Source organism: Convolutriloba macropyga, chromosome 3 (assembly GCF_964194025.1).
Source record: "Convolutriloba macropyga chromosome 3, txConMacr16.3, whole genome shotgun sequence".
Lineage (NCBI taxonomy): Eukaryota > Metazoa > Xenacoelomorpha > Acoela > Convolutidae > Convolutriloba > Convolutriloba macropyga.
In genome coordinates, this window is record NC_134470.1 from 36,331,982 (window position 1) to 36,357,925 (window position 25,944).

Below are 25,944 nucleotides of genomic sequence, written 5' to 3' on the forward strand. Positions count from 1 at the left end.
CCCGCGTTTTCCGGATAACATCCCACAGCGGATGAGAGGCATGGCCATGGACAGCGGTCCGCTGAGGCCGGTACCCACTAGATATCTAAAAATTGAAGTATTTTTGTTTCTTTGGTGCATTGGAATACATCATGCACTATAATACTACGCGCAGTATTGATTGTAACGGGTAACAATGTATTATTTCTGATAGATTACATAACTATTACATAACTTTCGGCTTGCTTTTCTGTCGGCTTACTTTTACTTCGGCTTCCTTTGCGTTCGCCGTGTGTTGTACCCTGAATGTTTATTCTGATAATAACTGCATGTCTCTATTCCGGTCACAACGAACGAATAGCTGGTTAGCAGAAAATTTTAACGATTTTTTTCAAAGCAGAAGGAAGTCAGATTTGCTCTTGGATTTAGAAAAATTTAACACGATTTTTTGTTTGAGCCTGGTCGCGCAATTTTGTATTGTCTGCTTTGTTCAATCATTGTCGCACGTTTTTGCACTTCTTGTCGGTTAAATTGTTGTGGTCTTAAGTCACACAATTTAGTAGTCTTTGAATTATGTAAATTTTTGATCGCAGAGTTTAATCCATTATTGTGAGAAAGACTCGCATATTTTTGCAAAAGCCAATTATGAAAACATGAAGGCTCTTAGTCCGGTCATTTTAACGTAGACTGCACTGGTTTGTGATAATTTGAAATAAAGCCAATTTTTAGTTGAATGTTTGGTTTTGGCCTACTTTTGTCTGAAGCACATTGTAAGTGCTTCTTATCAGAGATAAAAAATTTCCTCGAGGTAGCTACTTGAAAGTTCAAAATAATGACCTGCTTATCAGGTTGTTAGGAAATTTCCCCGTTGTTCGATATTTCAGGCCCTGCAAATCCGCCAACATGAATTGTTCCAATTTCGACCGGGTACGATATGCCTGAATTAGGACAGAATTTCTTGGCAGATAGAGCATTTTCGATAGAGCATTTTGTTTATGTATGTTTCTGTCACAGATGTAAACAAATGTTGTGTAGACAGTTGGGCAGCTAGTATAAATTATTGGTTCTTCTGCGAGCGATGCCCGTTACCAATTAGACAAAACTTCAAAACAGAAAGTTGTTCGAATTCTTTGCAATCTTCAGTCCGAACGTTGTTTTATCCATAATTATAAATCTCAAATAATCAACTTTAGAAAACAAAACATATTTTTGCGATTTGGTGACGACAATTTAGGGTGAGCAGCCACATCCACACTGGATTACCAAGTACAGATCATTGCCTATTTTTATCAGTTCGAGTTTTACACCTAGTTTTGCTCATTTGGAATTTTGTTCCACTCACACACTTCCACACAAACTTATTGGCATTAGGGACTTTTTGCTAGCCTGACTTTTTTGTTAAATCAAATTTGGCCGATAGAGACATAGGTATCATTGCAGAAAAACTTTTAAAGACCTGAATTTTGAAACCCCCAGTATTCCTTTCCAGTTTAATAACTTTAAATTGTGGTAATAGAATTTTTCATCAATTGTTTGAAGATTGGCGGAGATTCTTTAATCTTGTTTCAAATGTAGATTTTTTTCCATTTCTGCTTTCTCCTTATCTGCCACGAATTTGGCGTGTTTCCAGTAATATTAAGCGTTAAATTCTAAAGCAAAATTATTTCCGTCATTATTTCCGCCACATAGTTGTGATAGAAAAAAATAGTTTCTAAGTTTTTAAATACCCATTTGAGTCTATAAATTATTTAGTTTCATAATTGGATCCCAAAATATCTCTTTAAAATGCCGCTGAAAAGTGTTCTGTTCTGTGTTCTTTTCTTTGTGCAACCCTTTGTCGGTTATTACAGGCCTCAACAGTATTAATTTCATTCCCATACTCGGTTCGACATCATAGTTGAAAACGCTATGAATATAGAACATTTCGAAATACTTCGCCGGCCGCAGTTTTGGACTCAGTTGGCAAAAAATCTACTCAAGTCTACGCAAAAGCGCATGATCTAAACTCTTTAGTATGATTGATCGATGCTGTGGTAATCAATGCCGATTCGAAAATTGAAAGTTTATTTACTAAGGTTCTAACTTTTAGGAAACCTAAATGTGGAAATAAAGACACTTTTTGCAAATTTAAATTAATTTTTATCAAAATTTTTAATTGAATACTTTTAATTTAGAGAAATTACTAGGTAGCCAATGTCTGAAAACGAAAATTTCAAGTGTTGCGGAAGCGGGTAACAACATTTCGCCACCCTTTTCACTTTATGATAATCATTTTCAACGATACAATTGAGTTACACAAAACATGGAAAGAAGTAACTTATATCTTATTAAAATGTTTACATTTTGTAACCAGTATTCACAATTTACCATTTTGAGCATGTAATAACTCAACAACCTTGTTGCCCAAATTGTATCAGCAACCACTAAATTGACTTAATTTTTCTTGTGGACTGTGCTATTGGTAATTGCAAACTGCTAATTGTCTTCTTAATCAACAATTAGTATCACTAGTTAATCGCCGATTCATTTTAGTTTTACTGACAATATGTTAGTTGTTTGATACTTCATTGATGCAGAAAGATGAAAATTGTTACAAAGTATTGGCAATAGTTTTCACACTAGCCCCAAAAACATGCATCAAAAAACTAGCCCCCGAAACTAGATAACTGGCGGGAAAAATTTGTGTGATCAATTTTCTTTTATATTTCCGTGACAATTTATGCGTCTAGTTCGTCAGAAATTCACTGCAAGACCAGTAATTATATATTAATTAGGCCATTTACAGAATTTGGGTTTTCGTTGTGAAGAAATTTTTAAAGAACGTGGAAAAGGGATGATAAAATTCTGTCAGAGCTTTGTAAAAAATAGTATTTAATCTCCTTACCCTAGTTGAGAAATTTTCAGTTTCTAAACATAAGAAATAGTCGGTATCGGCGATTTATTCTTGCCGAAAATGACAAAATTTCCTATGATTTTTTTCGTCGGTATCGTCGTTTTCTTCGGTGTTTAACATTAGAAAGATTCAGTGTTGTCGTTTTAAACGAAAGATATATTCGGTATTGTCGTTTTTAAACGAAAGATAGATTCGGTATCGTCATTTTTAAACGTAAGACAGATTCGGCATCGTCAATTTCAGCTAAAAAAGAAATTCAATTAAATTTTCACATTCTTTAAGAATTTTTTCTACGAAGAACGTTTGACATTCCTGCTAAAAATTGGTATATTAGCATTTGAATCCATTATATACAGAAAAATCAAATTTTCCAATGGAAAAAAACGACAATTTTTTACGTCTAAAAAACATACCGACGATCTCTTACGTTTAAATACCGAACATACTAAATTCTCTAAATTTGAACATGCCGAATCTCTCTTGCGTCCAAAGACGACCATACCGAATTTTACTTACGTTCGAAGCCGACAATACCGAACAAACTGAACATACCGAAACTTATTTACGTTTGAAACCAAGGATACCGAAGATTTCTTACAAATTTTTGCCGTTTGTGTTCGGACTTCTCAACTAGGGAAGATAATTGTCATGAAAGTTCCCTTTTGGTAATTCAAAATTCATCCTCCAAATCATTCTGCAGATCAGTTAGCCTTTTTCTGTACTAAACTAGATATTCCAACTATATGTTAAACTCGACTAAACTAAACTGAACTAGACTACTGATTGAACTTTAATGTTTTGAGCCCGCTAACTTCTCTCAATTTAAAGCACCGTTTAGGCTCGTCGCAATTTTTCACATTGATTAACACAAAGAAAGCAAAAGTTAAGACAGTCATCATTACTGACGCAGAATACTATTATTTAATAAATCTGACTGGTTTGATCAAACCAATTTAGTTCTCTCGAAAGACAAAAATTGGTTTTTAAAAATACACTATGTACTCTACAATGGTATGCGCATTTTTTGATCAACAATTTTTCTGTTTACACAGGTAATAGCAGTAAAAATTTCAGCTCATATCATGAAACTAATTTTCCGACAGCAACTAAAATTGAGTATATTTTCTGGCCGTCAGTATTTATGTTTCCAATAAAATATTTTTTTGATTGCCTTTAAAGCTTAAGTTTTCACTGTATTTGAGTTATTGTTTTAAGGTTTCTGTGACTTGGTCACAAATACACTGGTACACTATTGCAGATCTACCAATAATTTTCACAATATGGCCTTTTTTAGCCCAATATTGTCTCATTTCATGAGATTCTGCATGACAATGTTAAACAGAGTCCGATCAAGTCCTCAAAAGTAAATCACATTAAGTAAAAACTGGCCTAAAACCTAGAGTAGAAATCTACCTACACTGTATATAAAAATCTCTATAACAGAAAAAAACACTACAACATTGGAACCTTCAAAACAGCAAAGACGAAAATTACTGAAAAACACATAAATTAAATTCTCGGAAAAGCTCAGTTAAATCAATTTTCCAAAAATTTCACTTACTTTTTGGTTTATTTTTGGCTATTGAGCACTAGTTTCAAAAATTTTGTACAATTATAAACTGATTGTTAAAAGCAAAATTTTTAAAATATTTTTCGAGGTGGCTAATTTCAAAATAATTTGGAATGAAAAGAGATAAACTGCAACAGCAAATATCAATTTCATGGAATAACATTTCAAAGCCCAAACAATTGGAACAACAAAAGCACAACGCTGGAAAAACTCTTTTCATTTGACAAAAATTTCACAGTTTTTCCGACGTTTCTGTTGCTATTAGAAGTACAAAGAGGCGACTGCTATTAAACTCAAAACTTTCCTTCACTTGTGAAAAACCTGTAAAAAAATTGGTTTTAATGTTTTTTTCGACAAAATGTTTGTCTTAAAAATTTTTTTAGCGTAGTTTAGTAGGCATTCGGCATTAAAACTTCAGTTGAAATATTCCTTGAGTACCTTTAATGCTAAACTTCGCCATGTCTTTCAAGTTTTTTTTAGGTTTGTGTGACGTAATCAGTGATACACTGGTAAATTATTTGAGATCAAACAAAAATTGTCACAATTTCTAAATAGGTTCATTTACGTTTCCACTGACACAAATTTGCCAATTATGGCCTATTTAGACCAATATTGTCTCATTGCATGTGATTGTGCATGACAATTTTAAGCAGAATCCGATTAAGGCCTCTACAGAATATACGTTAAATAGAAACTGGACTGAAACCTAGAGTAAAATTCCACCTACAATGGATACAATTTTTTGTAAAATTGAAGAACTGCGAAACATCATAGAAAAAAATTACTGAGAAACGAAAAAAAAAGAAATTAGTTAAAATCCTACGAAAAGCTCACTTAGATTGATTTTCTTAAAATTTTCCGTGCTGTTTGGTTTTTATTTGGCTATTGAGCACTATTTTTGATATTTTTGTACAAAAATATTTTAATGTTTAATAGCAATTATTTATATCCCTTTTAACGGTGCTAATTCCAAGTTAAATAGGAATAAAAATAATGAAAAGATGTGACCGCAAATATCAATTGCATGGAATAATATTTTAAAGCCAAAACAATTGGAAAAACACAAGCACAAAGCAAGAACAACAACTTGCCTTTTGCTTTTGACAAAAATTTTCATAGTTTCTCGGACGCATCTTTGTTTATCTGAATTACAAAGAGGAAAGTGCTATTTAACTTTTAACTTTCCTTCACTGTAACTTTTTTTAAAAAATCTCAATTTTACTTCAACAAAAGAGCAGCTCCTATATATGTTTGTCTTAAAAAACGCTTTCTTGTAGTTCAGTTTGTCTTCAGTAATGAAACTTTTATTGAAATTTTTCTTTCATTTTTTTGGGCTAAACTTTGCATTGTATTCTAATGTTGGTGTGACTTGCTCAGTAATACACTGGTACATTAGCTTAGTTCTACCAAAATTTCACAAATCTTTTGATTGGGATTTCAGTTGGTGGCACAAAATAGACAACTATGTCTTGTTTAGCTCAATGTTGTCTCATTGCATTGGATTCTTCATGACAATGTTGAAAAAATCTGATTAGGCCTCAAAAGAAAATTACTTTAAGTAGAAACTGGCCTGAGACCCAGAGTGGAAATATCATCTACACTGGATAAGAATTTCGTACGAAAGCAAAAACACCACAAGATTGGGAAACTTCAAAACCGCAAAGAAAAAATATACTGAAAAACGAAAAAGTTGAGGTCAAAGAAAAACAAGCTAAGAATGCAATTATTTTCTAAATTAAATCAAAAACAAATTAAAACTCCTCTCCCAATAAACAAACAAAACTCCTCTCCCAATTATTTTGCGCAATCGAAGCAAATGAATGAGAAATTGTGGCCAGTAAAAAATTTGAAACATACAGAAAAATAAGATTTAAGAAAATAAAGCATAGTCCTTATAGATGGTATCCAAACAGATTTAACCAAAAAAAATTTGCTGTTTTAGAAAAGCTATTTTGTTGAGCTATTAAAAATATGGCAGGCTGTTGAATAAATCAAAACAAAAACTCAAATACCAAAGAGAAGGGAATATAATGACCATTGCAAAAACCTCATAAAAAATAAACAAAAAAATCAAATTTCAAACAAACCGTCAAGTAGTTCAAGAAGGAAAATAAGCTAGATCTGCTATATTTTAAATAAATAAGTTTTCAGCAAGGCCTGTTATAACTTTTTAAAATTAATTAGGTTCAAGTAAACTAAATTTACCGATTCAAATACAAAAAAACAATGATGGTTCTCAGTAACAGAATGGAAACTTTCCAAAGTTTGATAGTATGGTGGGCTAAAGAAAACCAGTTTGATTGAGAACATTTATAGCTGGATTCGAGTTATCTGCGAATGGAGCAAGAATACAAAAGAAAATTCTAGTAGTATTCCATTAAACCCGATAGCAAAGCAATTTTTAAGAACCGATTCTAATAAAATTATAGAGAAATTGAAGGATATTTATACAAACAAAGTGCTTTACAAAATGTGTTTTTTCTTTAAATTCAAATAAGCGCTAAAAAGTGCTTTTTTAAATAAAAAAAAACAGCTATAGGCATAAACAGTAATGAATGCAAATGCGATCAACGAGATTTGGAGAAACAAAAGAGGACAACTTTAAATAAAGATTATAAAAAAATGCTAGAAAAATTTCCCCAACAAAGTTGCTCAGTTATTGCGAACATTTGCAAAAACATTTATTGTCAGTAAAAAGGCTAAAAGACAAAACTATTTTAAAAAAGATTGGAAGTGCAAAAAAATTAAAATGACAAAAAAAATTTTACAATTGGTTCTGAACAACTAAACTGACCTTTTGAACTACTAAGCTGTTTTTATTGACAGCGAAAACATTATTCTGACTATTCAACTTTATAAAAGAAACTAAAGTCAAATGTGAGGAAATTTTGAAGGAAACTTGTACAAAATTTAATTGATGAAATATCTTTTGAACTTCAACAGAGCCAAAATGAACTGGCGCCATAAAATAAAAAACGAGTATCAAAGTTTTATGGAAAAAAGTGACCAAAAGAGCAGAACGTATATTAGCTTGAATATAAATTTTGAAACGCACAGTTTTGATGAAGCAATAGAGCAATGACAAAGAATCATACCACTATTTCATCCACTCAGTACATAAACAGAATTTATTGTAAGAAATTTTTCGTTACAACCGAAAACTGCTTTGAGGCTACTATAAGTAATCAAAATTTTTTTGCTCAGAGTGTCAAAAAATTTTGCCTTTCTCTTCTTTTTTATCTTTTGTTTGAAATTGGTATAAAGACAAAAACCCCTTAGCTTTCTTCATCAAAAATAGCTATTTCATACTTTCATTCATGTGATCCGTTTTGTGCTTGAATGCTTTATCAAATGATTAGGAAACAACGCGCTACCATAACACTTTTCATCGCAAAAGACGAATAGAAACTCAAGACACACTAGTGTCTAGCACAGCTATATGACAATACTTCATAGTTCTAGGTGTGGGATGTTGGCATCAAGCAAATAGCCGAGGGCCTAAGCTCAAGCCGAATTCTTTTTATTAAAAAATTGTATAAACAGTTCTCACCAATAAGATTTTCCATGCTCTGGTTTAGAGCTTGTCCAAAGTTAAGGTGCCATACGGAAGTAACCTTTGGTCAATCCCAAGTCGAACGCACACGGTATGTTTCCAGACCAAATTTACAGGATCACGAAATTGGTTTGAGTGCAAGAAAGTATGATCGAAAGTCCTTTCGGTCTGGGGATGGTCTGATCAGAGGGACTTTTAAAAATGTACGATGTTGAAAACGCTATAACATACCGGCGAAAAATTATCTTAGGTGTATACAGAAAACCATTTTTTTTTAAATTCCTGTTTTCTCTCGTGGTATTTCCCTCCTGCTTTCTCATTTGGGCTGGAAACCGATTACGGCGGAGTAACAAGCAAAAACATTAGGAGAATTAGGTCCAAGCAAACGGTAAAAACAACGCCCTAAAACAAACTGTGGATATTTCCAAGTGAAGTATGTACTTTTTTGCAGGAACGTTTCCTAAAAATATAATGGAAAATTAATTGAGGAGTATTACTTTTGATGCTTTAGAAATATAGCAGTTGGTTGTCTTTGATCTCAATATGGCTCAAATATTCTCCTTGTGACCATGCCCTTCCACTCCAATCACCATCCCTTTGAAAACACCGGTTCGGAGGCTGGTTTGATCAGAGGTTACTTCGAGCGCACAAACCTCTGGACACTGATCTGCAAAATTTCTTGTCATCGCGCATGACGATGTGTAGAAAATGGTCTAATCAGTGGCATTATTGGTCTGGGGATCGTCTGATCAGAGGTCGTTTCAAGCGCACAATCCTCTGTACAATGGTTTGGATTTGGTCTGGACTATGGTCGCACAAAAGTCTGGACAAGGGTCGGATTTCGGTCTGATTTGATGTCATTTCCGTCTGGAAAGGTCTGATCAGCGACAACTTCGAGCGCACACGGTGTTTCGAGTGCACTTTGGTCTGATCAGAGGATACTTAGGTCTAGGATGGTCTAATCAGAGGTCACTTCGGTCTGGAATGGTGTGATCAGAGTTCACTTCGGTATGGCACCTCAATCTGGGATCTACTACCCGCAATTATGATATATTTTAATCGGAGGTCCTTGCTAAAGTTTTAGATCTTTGTTTACGGTCGAGCCATTTTCGACGATAAGGTGTAGGACCAAACAAAACCATCCAAAAATTGTCATTTTTAGTCACGACAAAACCATGAAATTCATTAGTTATCAAGCCAAATTTGAAAGCTGTTATTTTAGTTCGAGTCGAAGTCCAGAATGGCCTAAAATTTCGAGCCAAATTCTTTCATATGCAAAATCCATCGAGCAAGGGTCTTTTCATTTCTAAAAGCGGCCAAGGACGGTCTTTTCTCACCTAATGCCGGACGAGGAATGTCTTCAGAATCTGAGCATTGGGCTAGAGTCACATTTGTCTCTTAATTACAGCGCACCTCTACTAAGATCATTTGCTGTTCAAATTTTTTGTTCACTTGTTTTTCCATAAAAGGTTTCTTCAAGTTTTTTTGCGATAACAAAACCTCTGCTGATGAAGTTATCTTTAATTGATATCATTTAAATCGAAAGTTACATTATAACAAGTTTGAAGGTACTTTGAAAGCGGTCATAAAAAAGCTCGCTTGCTTTCATTTTTGATAGCATAAAACACAAATCTGTAAATCTCGTTTCTATAAGAGTTATCAAGATTTTGTTCAGAGGTATTCTTGGTGCTTCAGAGGACAGACTGAAAAGCTACACTTCAATTCTATTACAAATTAACTATTAGGTCATAAATTGTTAGCTCTAAACAATTGCTTGTATTCACATTGGATCATTCGAGCAGGAAACTGGCCATCAGTCATTTTCAGAGGTAATCTTATTTGTAATTTTTACCAAAAAAGAAAAGGTCAAAAAAAGTAAAAGGCAAATAGATTTGAATCTAGAAGATATAGGTATATATTAAGAAAATGACGCTTTTTTATTTCAGATAATTTTCAAAAATGAAATAGATTAGTCAAACTCGGAAAAAAACTACAGGAAATCAAATACAGATTAATCAAATACAGGAAAAGTGACAAAATGTCTTCGAGAAAAGTAAAAGAAAAGATTTTTTAGGAAGGAAGATATTAGAATAAATCTAAAAATTGAAAAACATTAGAAAACAAGCCCGCTGAACGTTTGATAATCGCTGCGTAACATAAGATCATGCTCTTACTAACAGTAGTAAACATACAAGATTCCAATTCTGTGATTACAAATTTAAGCAGTTTGTTCTGTAGTACTCCTCCTCAATAAGGCTCAGTTATTTGATATGGCACTTCAAATTCAGTTAGATTTGCAATTTGTGATCAAATCAGTTAACTTGGCGAATGGTGGCTCTTCTACAAAAGCACGGCTGACCGTCTCCAACCAGTCAAACATCAAATATTTGAACACGATCACGCGCTCCTCATAGTCTTCGATCTTTTGCTCTTCTTCAAATTTCTAAATTCAAGATCATCCACTAGAACTTGTTTGCATATCTTGTCAATCGCGATAATATCGTTTGAGGTAAAGCTGTTTACTATTAGCTTGTTTTTTGAAAGTTTATCGTACATATGTAACTGTTTGGCAAAACTCCGTCAATCAAGATAAACTGTTTGAGATACAGTTAGTTAACTTACCCAAAACTTATTTTCCAATTTATATCTCTAGGCAAATAAAGGCACCGTTTCAGGTAATATTTTGACTGAATATGTTTTATTATTGGACGTTTATTGAAAGAGAAAGCTATTGAAATTAGCCTTATTTTCCCTATTGTACAAAAAAGCTTTCTGAACACGTCCCTAGAAATTACCGACTTCAATTGTAATCTGCGTTACTAGAGTTTTATATGCCGCAGAATTTTTTTGAAGACTGAGGTACAGTTGAAAATTTCATTTTATATTGACTTAAACAAAAATAATTTCTCCAAAAAACTTGCAACTTAGTTTTCAGTTCAAACCAATGTAAGTCATTTTTGTCAGCTTCCCATTGTCCCCAAGTAGCTCAGCATACATAGTTCTGTTTATTCAGGCTATGTCATATAGGATTCTTAACTATTATAATAGGTCAGATGTGATTTGTTTGATTTCTTAATAGTCATATAAAGAGCATCCAAAAAATTTAAATGACAATGGCAAAGATACTAGACATCATAAATGACTCAATTACGACTACTAAGGAATCGCAACCGACTTATTAAAAGTCCTTAAAGTTTATCATAAAATTATCTAAATTGGGAAATAATTTACTGAAAAACGCAAGACAAAAATGTATCTGAAAGAACAATATTGACAAACAATCCAGAAAAAAATCCAAGATCTCAGATATGTCAGCAGTTAGGAGGCACAGACATTATCAAAACAGTTCATGAAGTTCAACACAGCAAAAAAATGCTCTCAGCAAAACTATTTTCAGGAAAAACTGCTTTCAGCAGAACAAAAAATGACACAAAAAATGTTATCTTCACTATCCGCTTCAGAACTTCAAAAGTTGAAAGGAAAAAGCTGAAAACGATTTATCTATGCGACATATTCTCACATTAGTGTGCCTTCTGTATTGTTTGTCTATAATGCTCAGAAAATTAAACATCTTGAACGTTTCAATGATTGCGATTTTTTTTAATCGAGAGTCGTTGAAATTAGATATCAACTTCGTCCTTAAAAGTGAGTTTTGATTGTTATTTCAGTTCGTGAATTCCAACAAGATGAAAAAGCAAGACACCTAAACACAGCATTCATCAACCTATAATGCGTATCAACCTGAGTGCTCTTTGTGAAAAAGCAATATCTTGATTCAACAAAATTTGAAAAATTTAAACTCAAGAAAAATTTTTTTGCTTCAATTTGCACAGATAGTTTCACAAAATAATTTAGAGGAAACAACGCGCACAAAATTTTCAGGAAACTTCCGATTTGTTGTTTCAGAAGAAAATTTTTTATGGGAGCCATCCCATTGTGGCATCTATTAACTAACCAAAATTCTAATGATGCAAATGAATGAAACGGCTGATCGGAGTTCCAATTTAATGAAAATAAACAACAACTAAATTGAATAAAATGAAAAAATAAATAAAACGAGGTTTTCTGTTTATAGTTTTTCAAATCTAACGATCATTTGGCAGTAAGTGTCTTAATTGGCAAAATATTAGTGTTTTTTTTACAATTAGCAAATTTTATGGGAAGACTTTACCACCAATGTGACCCTAGTTTGTGAAATTTGAAATGAAAAGATGAAAAAAAGTTTACCACAAAGCTGCAACTGCCTATCATTATTCTGAATGTTTAATTAGGCGTTCCACCAATTTTTTTTGGGTCTAATATTATGTACAAAAAAAACACTTGGCGCAAATCAAAATTCATCCATACCACGTACTTGTGCTTTTGATACGGACAAAACAATGTTTTAAATGAAATCTATTACATAATAGTTAGAGCAACTTTTCTTATCAGTGGACATCGATTTCACAGAAAATTCTAAATTGTGTCTGAATTCTGATTCCGTATCAAATTATTTATCTATACTGTAATTGATGTAAAATTTAATTAATTGTTTGATCCACATTTTTCGGAAACTAATAAAAATTTTGAGACATATATAGAAAGAATAAAACATTTTTGAAATATAAAACATGAAGAAGAAATACATTTTTCAGGCCAGTCAAATTATTTAATCAACAAAACCTTGGTTCAGAACCAACGATTATTGTTGTTATCAGTTCAATCCAAATCAACAATGGATTCACGCTCGCTACCTTCTTGGAAAGTTTTTAATCTTCATCTGACAATACCGGTCTTTCTGATTGTTCCTATTAGCATATATTTTTTAAAAAAAAATAGCGCTCATGTTTTTGCACTCATGAAAAAGCCAACATCTAGACATTTCTCGAAAAATATCCAATCATTGAATGAAACTACTTTTGTAAAAATCCTTTTATTAAATTTTTACCGTTGGGCTAATATCATAGGGCAAATTAAGCTTGCGTTGGTTCCTAATAAAATAATCTTAATTCAATCAATTTAATTAAAAAACGACTTCAAATATATCTGATACCATAAAAAATTCTGTGTTTGGCTTCCTTGATGTCGCAAATTAGAATGTTTATGGCTATTTACAATTACCAAAAGTTTTTGGGATATTTCAAATGTCATTTCATTTCATGTTATTTCAATCATTTCATTCCATTTTGTAAGAAAACGATTTTGTTTGATTTATAAATTTCTAGCTTGAAACCTTAACCAAGTGTTTATTTTAATTTACGTTTCAAATTTTTAAAAAAGAAAAGTAAATAATAATCTGTACCATATGCAGATCAGCCAAATTCAAGATGTAGGCTATGCATATCACACTAACTACAAATTTAATTAAGACGCTCACTTGCACATTTTAAAATGTCGAAAGTTTGCAGTGCCGCAAGTTAAAACGCCAGAATTTCTATTGCTCTTATCCAAAAGCTGACTTCTGCGAACTTTCGGGATTGCATTTGAACACGAGCACGTTTTTCTAAGCAGGGTTACGTGACTCTGCAGTATTTAGTACGAAATTCTGGCTTAACATGTCGAACTGATTCGGGGTTCTAGTAAAACTCCAGAAGTTCTCAGTGACTTCAAGCAGAGTCACGTAACCTATACTGAAAATTTTGGAAAGTTACTTCCCCCTGCCGGGCACATCGTCCCAAAAAAGTCTTACTGAAAATCCTGTTTGATACTACTAACACAAAGTTCAAACAATTAGTGGCTGTTTGTGATTCAAAACTGCCGAGATAAGAAATGAACAGTTCATTAAATGCCCGCTTCTTTGTTTATTTTCTGGCAATCCCTTATCGAATCCAATCCACTGTGGTTGAATTAAAGCTCAACTTTATATCAAAATGTCAGTGATAAGCTGCATCTAACACTACGAGCCAGCGCCCCTAGCAAATAAAATGGACCATTTGGTCAATTTTACCTCTTTAATTCCACAAAATGTATCTTAATACATATAAAAAGGGCTTTGAAGCGTGGGATATGGCCACAAAGGAACAATTATATTAAATGGTAATTATATGACGTCTTTGTCCTTTGTCGCAAAAATTCAACAAATTAGCGCTATATAGGTAGGGCGCTTTAAAGGTAGGGACGCTGGCTCTTAATGGACCGACTAATTTTGTACACTTTTTGCAGAAAATGGCGGAGACCAGAAATGATTACAGGCAGCGTGGACAAATGAACGGATCAGGTATAATAATACAGTCGACAATAAAGTGAGTGCCATGGAATTGATTTTCTTATCTTCTAAAAGTTGATTGATGCTTTGCTAATAGAGCAGACGGCATCTCACCGCAGAGGCGGACCGAATATAAAGACATGCAATTTTGAGTCCTGGAATTGTGACACTATAACGGTTGCTCTCCTATCAAAGACTTGAAAAAATTTGCACTACCCAGTTCGTTTCAGAGAATTCAAATCTGACCAGATACCACGTTTTATGCGTAAACGTGGGTGAACTGTATAACCCGTTACATTGTTGCATTGCATTAATTGTTAATCGAATAATTCCAATAGCTAATCGTTCCGTTCTCTGAACAGCTAACCTGTTTCACTTTAATTGGGTTTCTATACTTTTGCTATCGTTGTGCAATTTTTCAAGACTGTATCATTAGCAAACGTAGAAAAGCCTTAGACCCAGAATTAGCAACTGAAAATCTGAATCTTCCTCGGAAGATAAGATTTCAAATAACAAGGTTTATTGTGTTATCATAAGTCGAAGTTGTGGTGTAGTGTGCAAACAGTGAGACGATTTACGAAAATCAGACACCGCAACAAGTAATTTACGGCTTAAGAAATGTGTTTCAGTACGGACAATATGTCAGTTTGAAAAGACAAATTTCGCGAGTTTCAATTAATTTTGGCGTTTTCAAGCACGTTTTATGCTGCTAGTCATATGCATTCACAAGCCAAAATTACACTTTTGCTAGGAATTAGATAATGCTGACGATAAAAGTGAGCACTTTCCACAACTTCACTTTTCTTTTTTTCTGTGTAAAAAAATAGATGTGGAAATTTGTTAATCATATTTTTTGAACATTCGGCACCGACAAGAAACCGATTCGCAAAAAAATTTAGAGAAACAGACGCTATTTGTTAATAGATTTCTCAATTGGTACATAGGTCGCAATATTGATTTGATGAAAGTGAGGTAGTTCGAGCTTGATTTGAGTTTTAATTCATGAGTATACTTTAATTGACCAAATCAAAACTTCATACCCATCAGTGATCTCCGTAACTTGGCCGAAATTACAATATCCTTGCTTGTTGCTTATAAAATCCCTTATAAAAATGAGACTACAATATACCCGCCCAAACAAGATCGCTTTCTTTGAAGTTTACGTTTGCTTTAGATTGTCAACTTTTGCAAAGTATTGAAAGTTGGCAATTTATGCAAAATTTCTCCAAGAAAAATGTATAAGCTTGTGTTTCCAAAAAAAGCTTTCGAGGGTGAAAAAATCAATTCACATATAGTAAATAGGAGGAGCGAACATTTTTTTGCCATGTAAAATGTTTAAAAAGTCATTGCTTAACAGACATCAGCGTTGGAACTGACTTGAGTCAACGTTCCTGCTTTCAGTGTCTGCTCGACAATAAATATAGTTATTGAAAGAACATCCTCAGTGACTGATATGTTCCCCAACATTGTATACCTTGTTTATTGGCAACTCCCATGGAACTACTCCAAAATGAGTTATTGCCGTTGGGTTGATTTTCAATTTGATCCCTTGTTGAATCAGATATTCTCCGGGCCCTTCTTTGTTCCATGCAGCAAAGCGCACTGCAAATTTGCCCTCAGTTACATTAATGTTTGTCTTGTTATCATGCTGTTCTACATCTAGCGTTTAGTTTGGCCTCGAGTTCGTTTCGTTATTTGTTTAATAAGCTCGGCTTCAGCACTTAGTTTAAATTGACGAAAATGCGATTACTAACAACTCATTGAGAACTAATGTTAAAAAAACTTCGATATAGACTTTTAAACAATTGCGGTTACCAAAAGTTGTGTGGCCACTAGATCCATAATTCACATAGATACATTAAATACAAAAAAATTCAGGATGAAATAACATGTGTTTCTTGACCAGAACAAATATTGTTTACGATGTAATAAGATACAAATGTCAATTTGGAGGGCAGCACTCGCTGTTTTACTTAAAAAAGCAAAAATTATTTTGATAAAACACACCTGCACGTTTTCATCTTCAGAACTTAATAAAAAATCTGTCAACTAATCATGAATGAATTGATCCGATGTTTGCTGTAGTTTTTTCTATATTAACTCATTATCGATGTGCGGTTTTCGTATGGCACAAAAAAAAACAGATGGAAACAAGACAAATTAGACTTTCTTTCTTATATATTGAGTCGAGATTTATAAATATCACTTATATCTCAGGAGTTTCAGAAATTTATTGCAATTGAATTTTCCCTCTATTCCACACTCCTATTCAAAAAGCTACGCTTGCTCAAGTACAAAACAGAAACTACGTTTGCTTTCAGCTCCAGCCCCTAGAGTAGTTTTTTATGATGATAAAATTGAATTATCTTAAGAAACTCCTGAGAAATTGAAGTAATGTTAAAAACGTTTGTGCAATTTAGATAAAAACTTTTTTCTTATATTTGTCTTTTCTTTCACGAGCAATGAAAAATGCCGGGACAATGATTTACATACAAAGAAGGATGCGGAACTTCGGATTAATCCAGGTAACTCGATTAGATAGATTGGTTAATTGAGTTCTGGAAATGATCATCTGTCCATTTGTATTAGTCCTGTTTTTTTTACAAAATTAAACTCAAGTCTTGTTAAGGAGATTGTAATCACCAAAACGCCTTAAATGACCTTATTTCTTAGTCCCAAATTCTGTCACGCCAAGCTTGCTTCTAACTGAGCGATAGTTTTGATCAACGTTCTTTACCAAACTTTAAATTTGGGTGGTACATTGATCAAAAATGTCGCTCACTTAGAAGCTCTATATCAATTAGATTATTCAACGCTAAATAAACATCTCGATGATGTTATCATCAAGAATACTTAATCCTTGAGTGAAAATGAAAATGTGCGCCAAAATGGTGCAAGCATAGACCAAATCAGTTGAAATTTATAGATCACATTTTGGTTGAATCGTGGTGTCTTTTCATAATTACTTTAGAGCATAATTTTTATAGAGAAACTAATGAACTAACTATTGAAGAAATATGTCTTATTGTCGACTTGCTTTTGCTTCTTCTGTTGTAAACAAACGACAAAGTAAACACAATACGCCAACAGAAGGAACTATTTCACGCAACTCAAATCCCCCTTCATTACCCATCCTCCTCAGGGAAGCAAAACGGATGTCGAGTTTTTTTTACCATGCGTTTCATAATGCGTTGTTTTATGCTAATTCTTTCTTAATTAGTTGTCTGATGGTCAAAAAGTTTGTATACGTTATATTTACAAATTCTACACAATTAGTGATGCATTCGATTCGTACACAAGCAGCCCTGACAGTGTCACACAAGTTGAAAACAAGCTGAAAATAGAACAAACTAGCAAAAAGCAGGAGTTAAGAACTTAGAGGGTCTTCCCCATTATATAAATTATAGCCCCTTCAGTTTAGTGGTTTTATAGTGTGTGTGTGTGTGTGTGTGTGTGTGTGTGTGTGGTGTGTGTGTGTGTGTGTGTGTGTGTGTGTGTGTGTGTGTGTGTGTGTGTGTGTGTGTGTGTGTGTGTGTGTGTGTGTGTGTGTGTGGTGTGTGTGTGTGTGTGTGCGTGCGTGCGTGCGTGCGTGCGTGTGTTGGGGGGGGGGGGGGGGGTCATAATGGGAAAGACCCAACTTATGCTTAAATTAGTTTAAAAACTGTTTTTGAGGGGGTGGGGGAGGGGGTTAGAAATAGTTCCTAGGTGAGAACGGAACCAATCCGGAAGCCAATCAAAGCACTTCTTCTTCAAATGAGACTTGCCTGGAAGAAATCTCAATCACCCAATCGATAAGAGCGTCTAGTATAAAACCGAATGGGAAAAGACGTCTGTGTCGAAAGAGTGATGGTCGTCTCAATACCAAATTCACCAACATCCACCACAGACAGGCCAGACTGGTACAAGACTGGTTCATCACCATTGTGGACTTCAAATGGAGATATCTGATTCTATTCTGCTCAGCTTGTACGTATACTCCAGAATAATTTTCGCATGACCAATAATCACAGCGTTGTCCAGTATTTAGTCGCTGATCAAACTTTGAATTATTAAGAAGACCAGAGAGAGGCTCAGTGGGGTAGGGGGAGGGGGGAGCAATAAGATCATTGGTCATACCACGTGCCCGACCCAAAATGTTTAAATATGTTTATAGTATATGTTTATAAGAATGGTCGGTGATTTTCATTCAGCGTGAATTGTATTAACGTACTTAAGACCAAATTGACTGTTTAGTCAAAATTCATAGCATGTAAAGCTTGCAACAATATTTAGGCACTCGTTGATGTTACTAACAAAGATGTGATGTCCGTTCTTATCACATTAAACAGCTATTACTCAGAGTTTTGACAGTCCGATACCATCTCAGGTTTTGCACGACAACAATTTTATAGCCGCGTCAATTTAGCCTCCTTTTTTCTCAGCGTCTTTTGGGCTAAAATCTGGACAGTTATAGTTATCATTTCAAAATATAAAGAAAAAAAGAACTTGGATCCATTTTAGGGTTTATGATGACGTGGACTTTCTTTGCTGTTGTGTACTACTGCATAATGCACATCACAGACGACTTTGAGAAGCACAACGAGCACGAGTCCAAGTGCTTCTTAAACGTAAAGGGATTTTCAGGACTCCTTCTTTTCTCTTTAGAGACGCAAACCACTGTAGGTAAGTTGTCGTAAGTAGTTCCTCCGTATCATCCCCAGCATAAAATCTTCGGTCCAAAACAGGAATGGAATGGGCTAGACGGATTCGTGTCACCGATAGAACTGTCTAGATCGAACAGACCGAAAATTAGGTATGAGCCAGCCCCTACAGACTTTGAATACCTTCTGCCTGACAGAGCAGACTCAAGCCAGACACTGGGCCAGGCCGCATAATCTTGCATCATTAATTGGCAAATAGCAATTTTCACTGAGTTATGTTGCGTTAAATATGCTCATGAGTTATTTCGCTGAGTTATGTTGCATTCAATACCCGGGTCAAGAATTTTTAATAAATGCAAGAAATGCGCTGAAATGCACGGATTTTTCAAAAATTTCAGCGTAAAAACCTTTTTGAAAAGCGTGAAATTGCGCTGAGATGTGCTGAAATGCACCGAAGCTTTGCAAGAAACGCGCTGAAAACCACTGATTTTAAAAAAAAAAATAGCGATGACTGAGACTCGAACCCTGGTCTCCGGTGCCGTAGCCATCACTCAATCCATTTCGTCATAGCTTCCAGAAAAAGTTTCCATTTAATTTGATTTTATGATAATAAACAGTTAAGGAAGAAATGCGGTGAAATTATGTAAGAAAAGCGCTGAAAATTCAGCGGATTTCTTACATATTTTCATCGCATTTCAGCGCTTTTCAACGCATTTTTTCAAAAGTTAATAGTTAATATAAGAGCAATTTAATGGGTTCGAAATTCAGGAACCGGTGTCAAAAAGCGTTTAAATGCAATAATCAAACTTAAGAAATGCTCTGAAACTTGAATACAATTCTTACAACGTTTCAGCGCTAATTGACGTAATATTATGTAAAATTTTTGCGCTCGACCCGGGTATAAGTTGTCAAGTTTTTCGCCATACATTTTAACAACATATTTAATTGACAAAAATTAATGAAAACCGAATTGGTAACTCATTGCATAATAATCCCTCGGATAATTAAATGCAGATTCAAAATACAAGCTGTACATTAGCATTGACGTATGTCAAAATTGATAAGAAGTATGTTATCATAATTAGCGCTGAAGTAATTAACAAAACTCGTTAAACTGTGAATTAGCCTAATTGTGACTGTTTGGTGTCAAAAATATTTTAAATGCAATAATTAAATTTAATAAATGCTCTGAAATTTGAATAATAATAAATGCTCTGAAATTTGAATACAAATGGGGATGCTGTGGGATGTAATCCGGAATTCGCGGGTCGGTTATCGCGGTTAAACCGCGACGCGCACGAAGCGCGCCCCCCGACCCGACAGTTGGAAATTCTTTTTGCTTTGGTGTTCCAATTCGGCTAATTAACATAGCATAGCGTACATTATTCTATTTAGTTTAACATAGTATGCGCATACGTGGAAAGTTTTTAGTTGTCTCTGGTTGATTAATAAATCGCTCAATTAAATTTTATTCAAGAATAGCCCCCATTTTGTAAAAGGGGGCGATTGTTGAAAAGATCCCAGAATTGTATTACTTAGTAGAAAAAGCTTTAGTTTAAAGATTTTTAAGCTAGCTTGAGGATAGGAATGTTAGTGCCAATTTGATGGTTACAACTTACTAATTAAAATGTAATCAGCGGGATGAAATGATATGATGCTATGAAGGGTTAAAATATGGCGGGTTAAACTAATCGGGGTGAAAGTAGAGCTTTAAACTTTGAGTACGCGAAAACTAAAATACCAGAATGATTGTCCTCTGTAAGTGGCATTTGGGTCAGGCATTATTCTCAATTGAATTCTGTTGGAGATTGAACCGGCTAAGGCGAGTCACAAATAAAATTTAATCATTTGTCTATACTTCTATCTTTAGACTTTGACTAATGAAACGAGCACGCTCGACCAAAAAGTTGTGTATGAAGAGACGACACAAATACCCTGTAATAGAACTTTAAATCAACTTTACCGAAAAACTAGACTGAAGCAAATGGTAATTTATGAATTTGGAAGAGATGACAATTGAAAAACCCCATAATTTTTTTTTATCGTAGCTAAAGTTGGTAAATGAAAGATGATCGCAACATATAAGCTACATAGTTTCAATCAAACAAGTAATATGGCGACATAGTCCAGCTGCGAAAACCGTTTTATCGCTTTATCTTAATTTTTTTTTGAAAATTTCTTCTTGTATCAGTTTTTTAACTGTCTTTTAAATTTGACTGCTCTGGTGCAATGGCGCTGAGTGCTCTGTTGCTGTTTAATAGCCGCGTCAGCAATTCCAGGCGGCTACTATTGCGCTCCTAATTTTTTTATCGTCTAACTGGTTTTTGTTTTGTCTTACCCTGACTTCTTGGAGTTGACTTTTTCAATGACTTCAGTGATTTCTACTGCTTTGCAGTTAAAATTTGTGTTCGTGACGTCATTTCTGCTTTCAGGTCAATTGCATGACTTATTTCACTAAAAAAAAATGACTTCTGAACTCCCTTGTGGAACTTTAAATTTTATGAACATTTACTAATTTTGTGCATCTAAGTAGTGCCAAACTTATTTTCCCTAATTCCTGAGTAGTAGAGTCTTGAGCTCTAGTATCGAATATTAATTTTGAAAAAGCTCCATTAGGGTTTTTTTCCTTGTAGAGCAAATGTGTCTCATAAAAATGACACCCCGAATCTAACCCAAAAAGCAAAAAGTCTAGTGGTTTATTAAAAAGCTGGTGGTCGATCTGTCAATCTTATTTTTTTAGTTGTTTCAATTCATGGTAGGCCACAAGCTTCTATCGCGGCTATTTTCGGGCAATCTGCCGGCAATGTTTCTGGATAATGTTTCATTATGTACAGAAACAAAAAAAAATCCGGTTTGGCTTAAAAATAACACCATGAAAAGACAATGCTCGACTGAAGATTGATGTTTCCTTGGCCAAATTACTAAAATATTGTTTCTCTACTCATGAAAAAACCAAGCTTGACCCAAAACCTCTATGAAAAGACTTTTCCTTTATCCATGAAATGGTTTCCCTCGACTTTAACGAGGAATCTCGACTGTGTAATTTTAGACAATAAAGGCCCTCCGTACTCCTGCGGTTCACTTTCTTACGCAACACTGTTTAAAGGCTTGTTGCACAGTCTGTTCTTTGTTCGCTTGATAGTTTTCTGACTAAAATTGTCAGAAAATTTGATTATCATTTTTTTCGGAAAAGGGCATTATTAAAATTTTAAGAATAAATGCCATGAAGAACTAACAGTTCATGAGAATTTAGGAGTATAGTAGGCAGATTCTAAGATAGTTAAGATAGTTTTAGAAATATACATTCCTAAAAACACGCCTCTGTATTCGACGGTGCTCTATATGAACGCAGTTTCATACTAGAAAATTCGTACTCAAAACACTTTCTGATTGCTTTAAATTAAATTAGTATCGCATATTACGTGACATTTGATTTTCCTGCCTGGTTCGAGTGTTTTTTTTCAGGCTACGGTTACAGAACCCTAACTGAAAACTGCCCCTCAGCAATCATTGCGCTCTGGATACACTCTATCATTGGCATCATATTCGACTCTGTCGTCATAGCAACCACCCTCTCAAAAATGGTCAGATCTAACAAACGGAAATGGACCATTGCCTTTTCAAAGAAGGCCTCGATTGCTCTTTACAATGGAGATCTGTGTTTCATGTTCCGATTGGGTGACTTCAGAATCAACAGCAACATGTTTGAGGCTCACGTGAGGCTGTACTTTGTGACAGAGACCAGAACAGAGGAGGGTGAAATAATGCCCATCACCTTCACGGATATGAATGTTGGCTATGATACAGGTGAGAGCCCATTTTGAACACCTACACAATCAAATAACGGATGGATTTTCCACTGTGAGAGGTCTTTGTACCGAGCATATAATATTCTTGATACCCTGTTTGCTGGAAGTTGAATTGGTCAAGATGACTGTCGCGCAAAATCTGACCAAGAAGGAATCAAACTCCTATCAGTTCAAGTAAAAATTATCTCCATGAGATCAAAAAATTTCTGATCAAATTCAAATGATTTTATGTGCAACTCTCGTTACTGGATTTTAAGGATATGCAGTTGGGAGATCCTCATTCAGAGTTAATTATGATCACTATCGGACTCAGACAATTTTCAGCATTGATCAGACAGCGCCTTTTGTACATAAACCCCGCGGAAAAAACCCATTCTAAAATTTAATTTGGGCCGTGATAGTTGAATCGGTTCTGATACTTTCCTATCAATTCCCACGGGCCACTAAAGGCCCCGTGAGTTTTTTTTATTAGGTGTTTTATTTCCTATATAAACTTAAGTGTTTTTTTTTTCGAAACTGCTCTTACTGCTAAGCGAGTTTTTAAGGGATCGTTCATATCTTTATAGTGACTTCCACCTTCTTGACCATTTTGTATTAGGAAATCAATTAGTGGTTACAAAATCTGTCCGGATACTTCGTTTATGCAGTTTGCTTTTGTAACTGTATATCCGCTCTGCTGTACTTGCCGTTGCATTAACTAATTTAACTAACTTAGTTTTGGTTAGATTCTAGTTAGTTTGAATTTGAATCTTTGTTACAAAAAGGCAGTCATCTCTTCCAGAACATTGGGCAGATTTCAAATTAATTAGTTTGAACTTTCTGGACTTTAGTATTTACTCTTTATAAACTTTTTCGCTATTATATTCTCTATATTCTCTACTATATGCACATTAATAGACTGCCCTAATTGAATTGTCTTGTCAAAAAATTAATCTTGCTTCCTGTTTTTTTTTGCAAACACTATGAAGACATAACTTGTCGAACGAGTATGGAAGATCATTAAATTATTGGCCAAAAAATATAAAGCAAATATTGAGCCCAGATTTATTTTCCTGTTATGTTTTCATTATAGGTCGTTGAGAGGTAGTTAAATTGGCTGAGGTTATTAATCAAAATCTATTTGTGAAATCTTCACACATGGAAAACAGCATTTCAAAGTAGATTTTCCCAACGGTTTTGTTTCTTCTTCCTTATAAGAGAATTGAGAGAAATTATCTTCTTTATATGCAAGAAAAATTTAAGAACTAAAGTAATCGGAATGTTGACAGAAAAGAAGGAAGGCAAACAATTCGGTAAATGGTATCCTCAATTTTGCACATTGGATTTTTTGGCATTGAATAATTAGTCAATTATATTCTATTTAAGTGATTAACAGGCGCTTAGAACCCATTTTGGTAAGTAAACTTCGATAAGTTTAAATGTACCAATTCATACCTGCCAACTCATTGTAATGGTAATGTTGACTATCATTCTTTTGACCCAGGTTTAAGCCTCGGCATGTGAAAAGACTCAAAAAGTCTAGAAGGGCAAGCTTTCTTGAACTAAAATTACATTGTCGAGCTTCTTACTTAAAATCGAAGAAAAGTCTTTTATTTAATTTCTCGAGCAAGAGACTTTTTATGAGCATTTTCGGTCAAACATTTTCTTCTAATAGGCCTTATGGTTTAAGCACGGTCAAAGAAAACATTTAAATAGTCGAGCTAAAGACAATATTTCGATCGAGCAATGTCTTCGGCAAAATCTTTTTCATAAGCCTGCTTTTTTGCAAGGTTTGAACTTATTTCACTTTTTTGCTTTTGCACATACTGAAGCAGCAACAGTCCAAGACTTAAAAATCATTAAACCAAAGCAGTCCATGTTAAAACATAGTTAAAAAGTAACCAAAAACTTCAGAATTTTTGTAACTTTAAAGATAAGACAGTTATCGCAACAGGACTATTTTGCCGCATTACTTGATTAAATGAAATGACCTTCTTCATATCAGCTATGAAGATGCGAAAATTCAGGGTTTGTTTTTTTTGCAAAAATTATGAAAATTCAATTTTTAAAATTATAAGCATTTTTGAGTAATTAGCGTTTTTGTTCAGAATTGCAATAACAGATCAAGAATCCTATTTCTTACTGCCCACCCATACCCATAAGCAATAGTGGGCAATAAAATTGTACTTAAAATGAGAAAACTTTTGCACTACTCATGATCTGACAATCATTTTTTTGTAATTTATTAGTTTGAGGCGAGCAAGAGCCGAGCATGACAATTTGGGTCGAGCTAAAGTCCAGTTTTTCGCTAAAGTTGAGCTAAAGTCATTATAGGCTATTTGGGTCGAGCACGGTCTTTTCATAAGTCGAAGTCTAAACCTATGAATAATATCATTTCAGGTGAAGATCGTATCATGGTGGTGACCCCAATTATCATCCGACACATCATCAACAGCAAGTCTCCTCTGTACAAAGTATCCAAGGCCAACCTCAGCTCTCAGTCATTTGAGATCCTGGTGGTACTGGAGGGAAACATTGAGCAGATCGGAGTCACTGCTCAGTGCAGAACTTCATACACCACGGCTGAGATTGTATGGGGACATTACTATACGTTAGCTCTCATCCGTTTCTTTAACCTGGCGCTAGAAACAATCACATGCAGGTTTAGTTGACAAAAAATTGAGAATTTTTGCCTGCAGCCCTATTGTAATTGGTCGATGAAAAAAATCTGATTATTCAAAGTATCACTAGTTCGTCTAACCATCAAAACCAGCAAAAATGGTGCGCAGTCGGGTTGTTGTCAGAAATTTTCATTGCGGTGATCGCTTTTTTCAACTATTCCACTTTTTAGATTAGCCAATCAGAGATGGGGGATATATAGTTTTTGTTTCTGATAGGATAAGCGTTGGAAAATTTGATGACATAAATTCCATGTTGTGATGTTCAAGTTACCTGAAATTTGGTTAGAAATCAGGCAAAGCCCGAAAAAATATAAATGCATTCTTTGCACATGGAGATCTCAATTGTAGTTGTAATAGGTTTATATAGAGTTGCACGGGCCTCTGAGGCATGGTCAAATGCATTGAAAATATTTAGTCAATCAGTAGTAATCGTCAAATTTGGTTTCGAAATATGTTTCTTAACTATTTAAGATTCAATTCAGAAAACCATCTGTATCATGAATAAATCATGATATGGGTAAGTGCTAATCTGCAAGTTTTCCCTAGTTCAATTCCAACTGTTATCTTGCGAGATCTTGCAATAATCTTGCTTATGAAGTATGAGGGTTATCGAGTAAGATGTTGCTTAAACTGGGTATGTTGCAAGAACCTACCAA

General features: G+C 34.3%; 1 protein-coding gene across 9 annotated transcripts in view; it reads left to right on the forward strand.

The window, feature by feature from the left end:
• Window positions 1-1,137: 1,137 nt before the first annotated feature.
• The window catches only part of LOC142337042 (inward rectifier potassium channel 4-like), a 29,236-nt gene continuing 4,429 nt past the window's right edge, over window positions 1,138-25,944 (forward strand). Inside the window, exons 1-7 of one of the 9 annotated variants that reach the window (XM_075386086.1) lie at window positions 1,138-1,214; window positions 14,137-14,190; window positions 17,221-17,270; window positions 17,883-18,145; window positions 18,680-18,841; window positions 22,285-22,626; window positions 25,008-25,218. In XM_075386086.1, the coding sequence (XP_075242201.1) occupies window positions 14,140-14,190; window positions 17,221-17,270; window positions 17,883-18,145; window positions 18,680-18,841; window positions 22,285-22,626; window positions 25,008-25,218 (1,079 nt within the window). In that variant the 5' untranslated portion in view covers window positions 1,138-1,214; window positions 14,137-14,139. The other 8 variants (XM_075386085.1, XM_075386092.1, XM_075386091.1 and 5 more) reach the window with 8 other exon arrangements.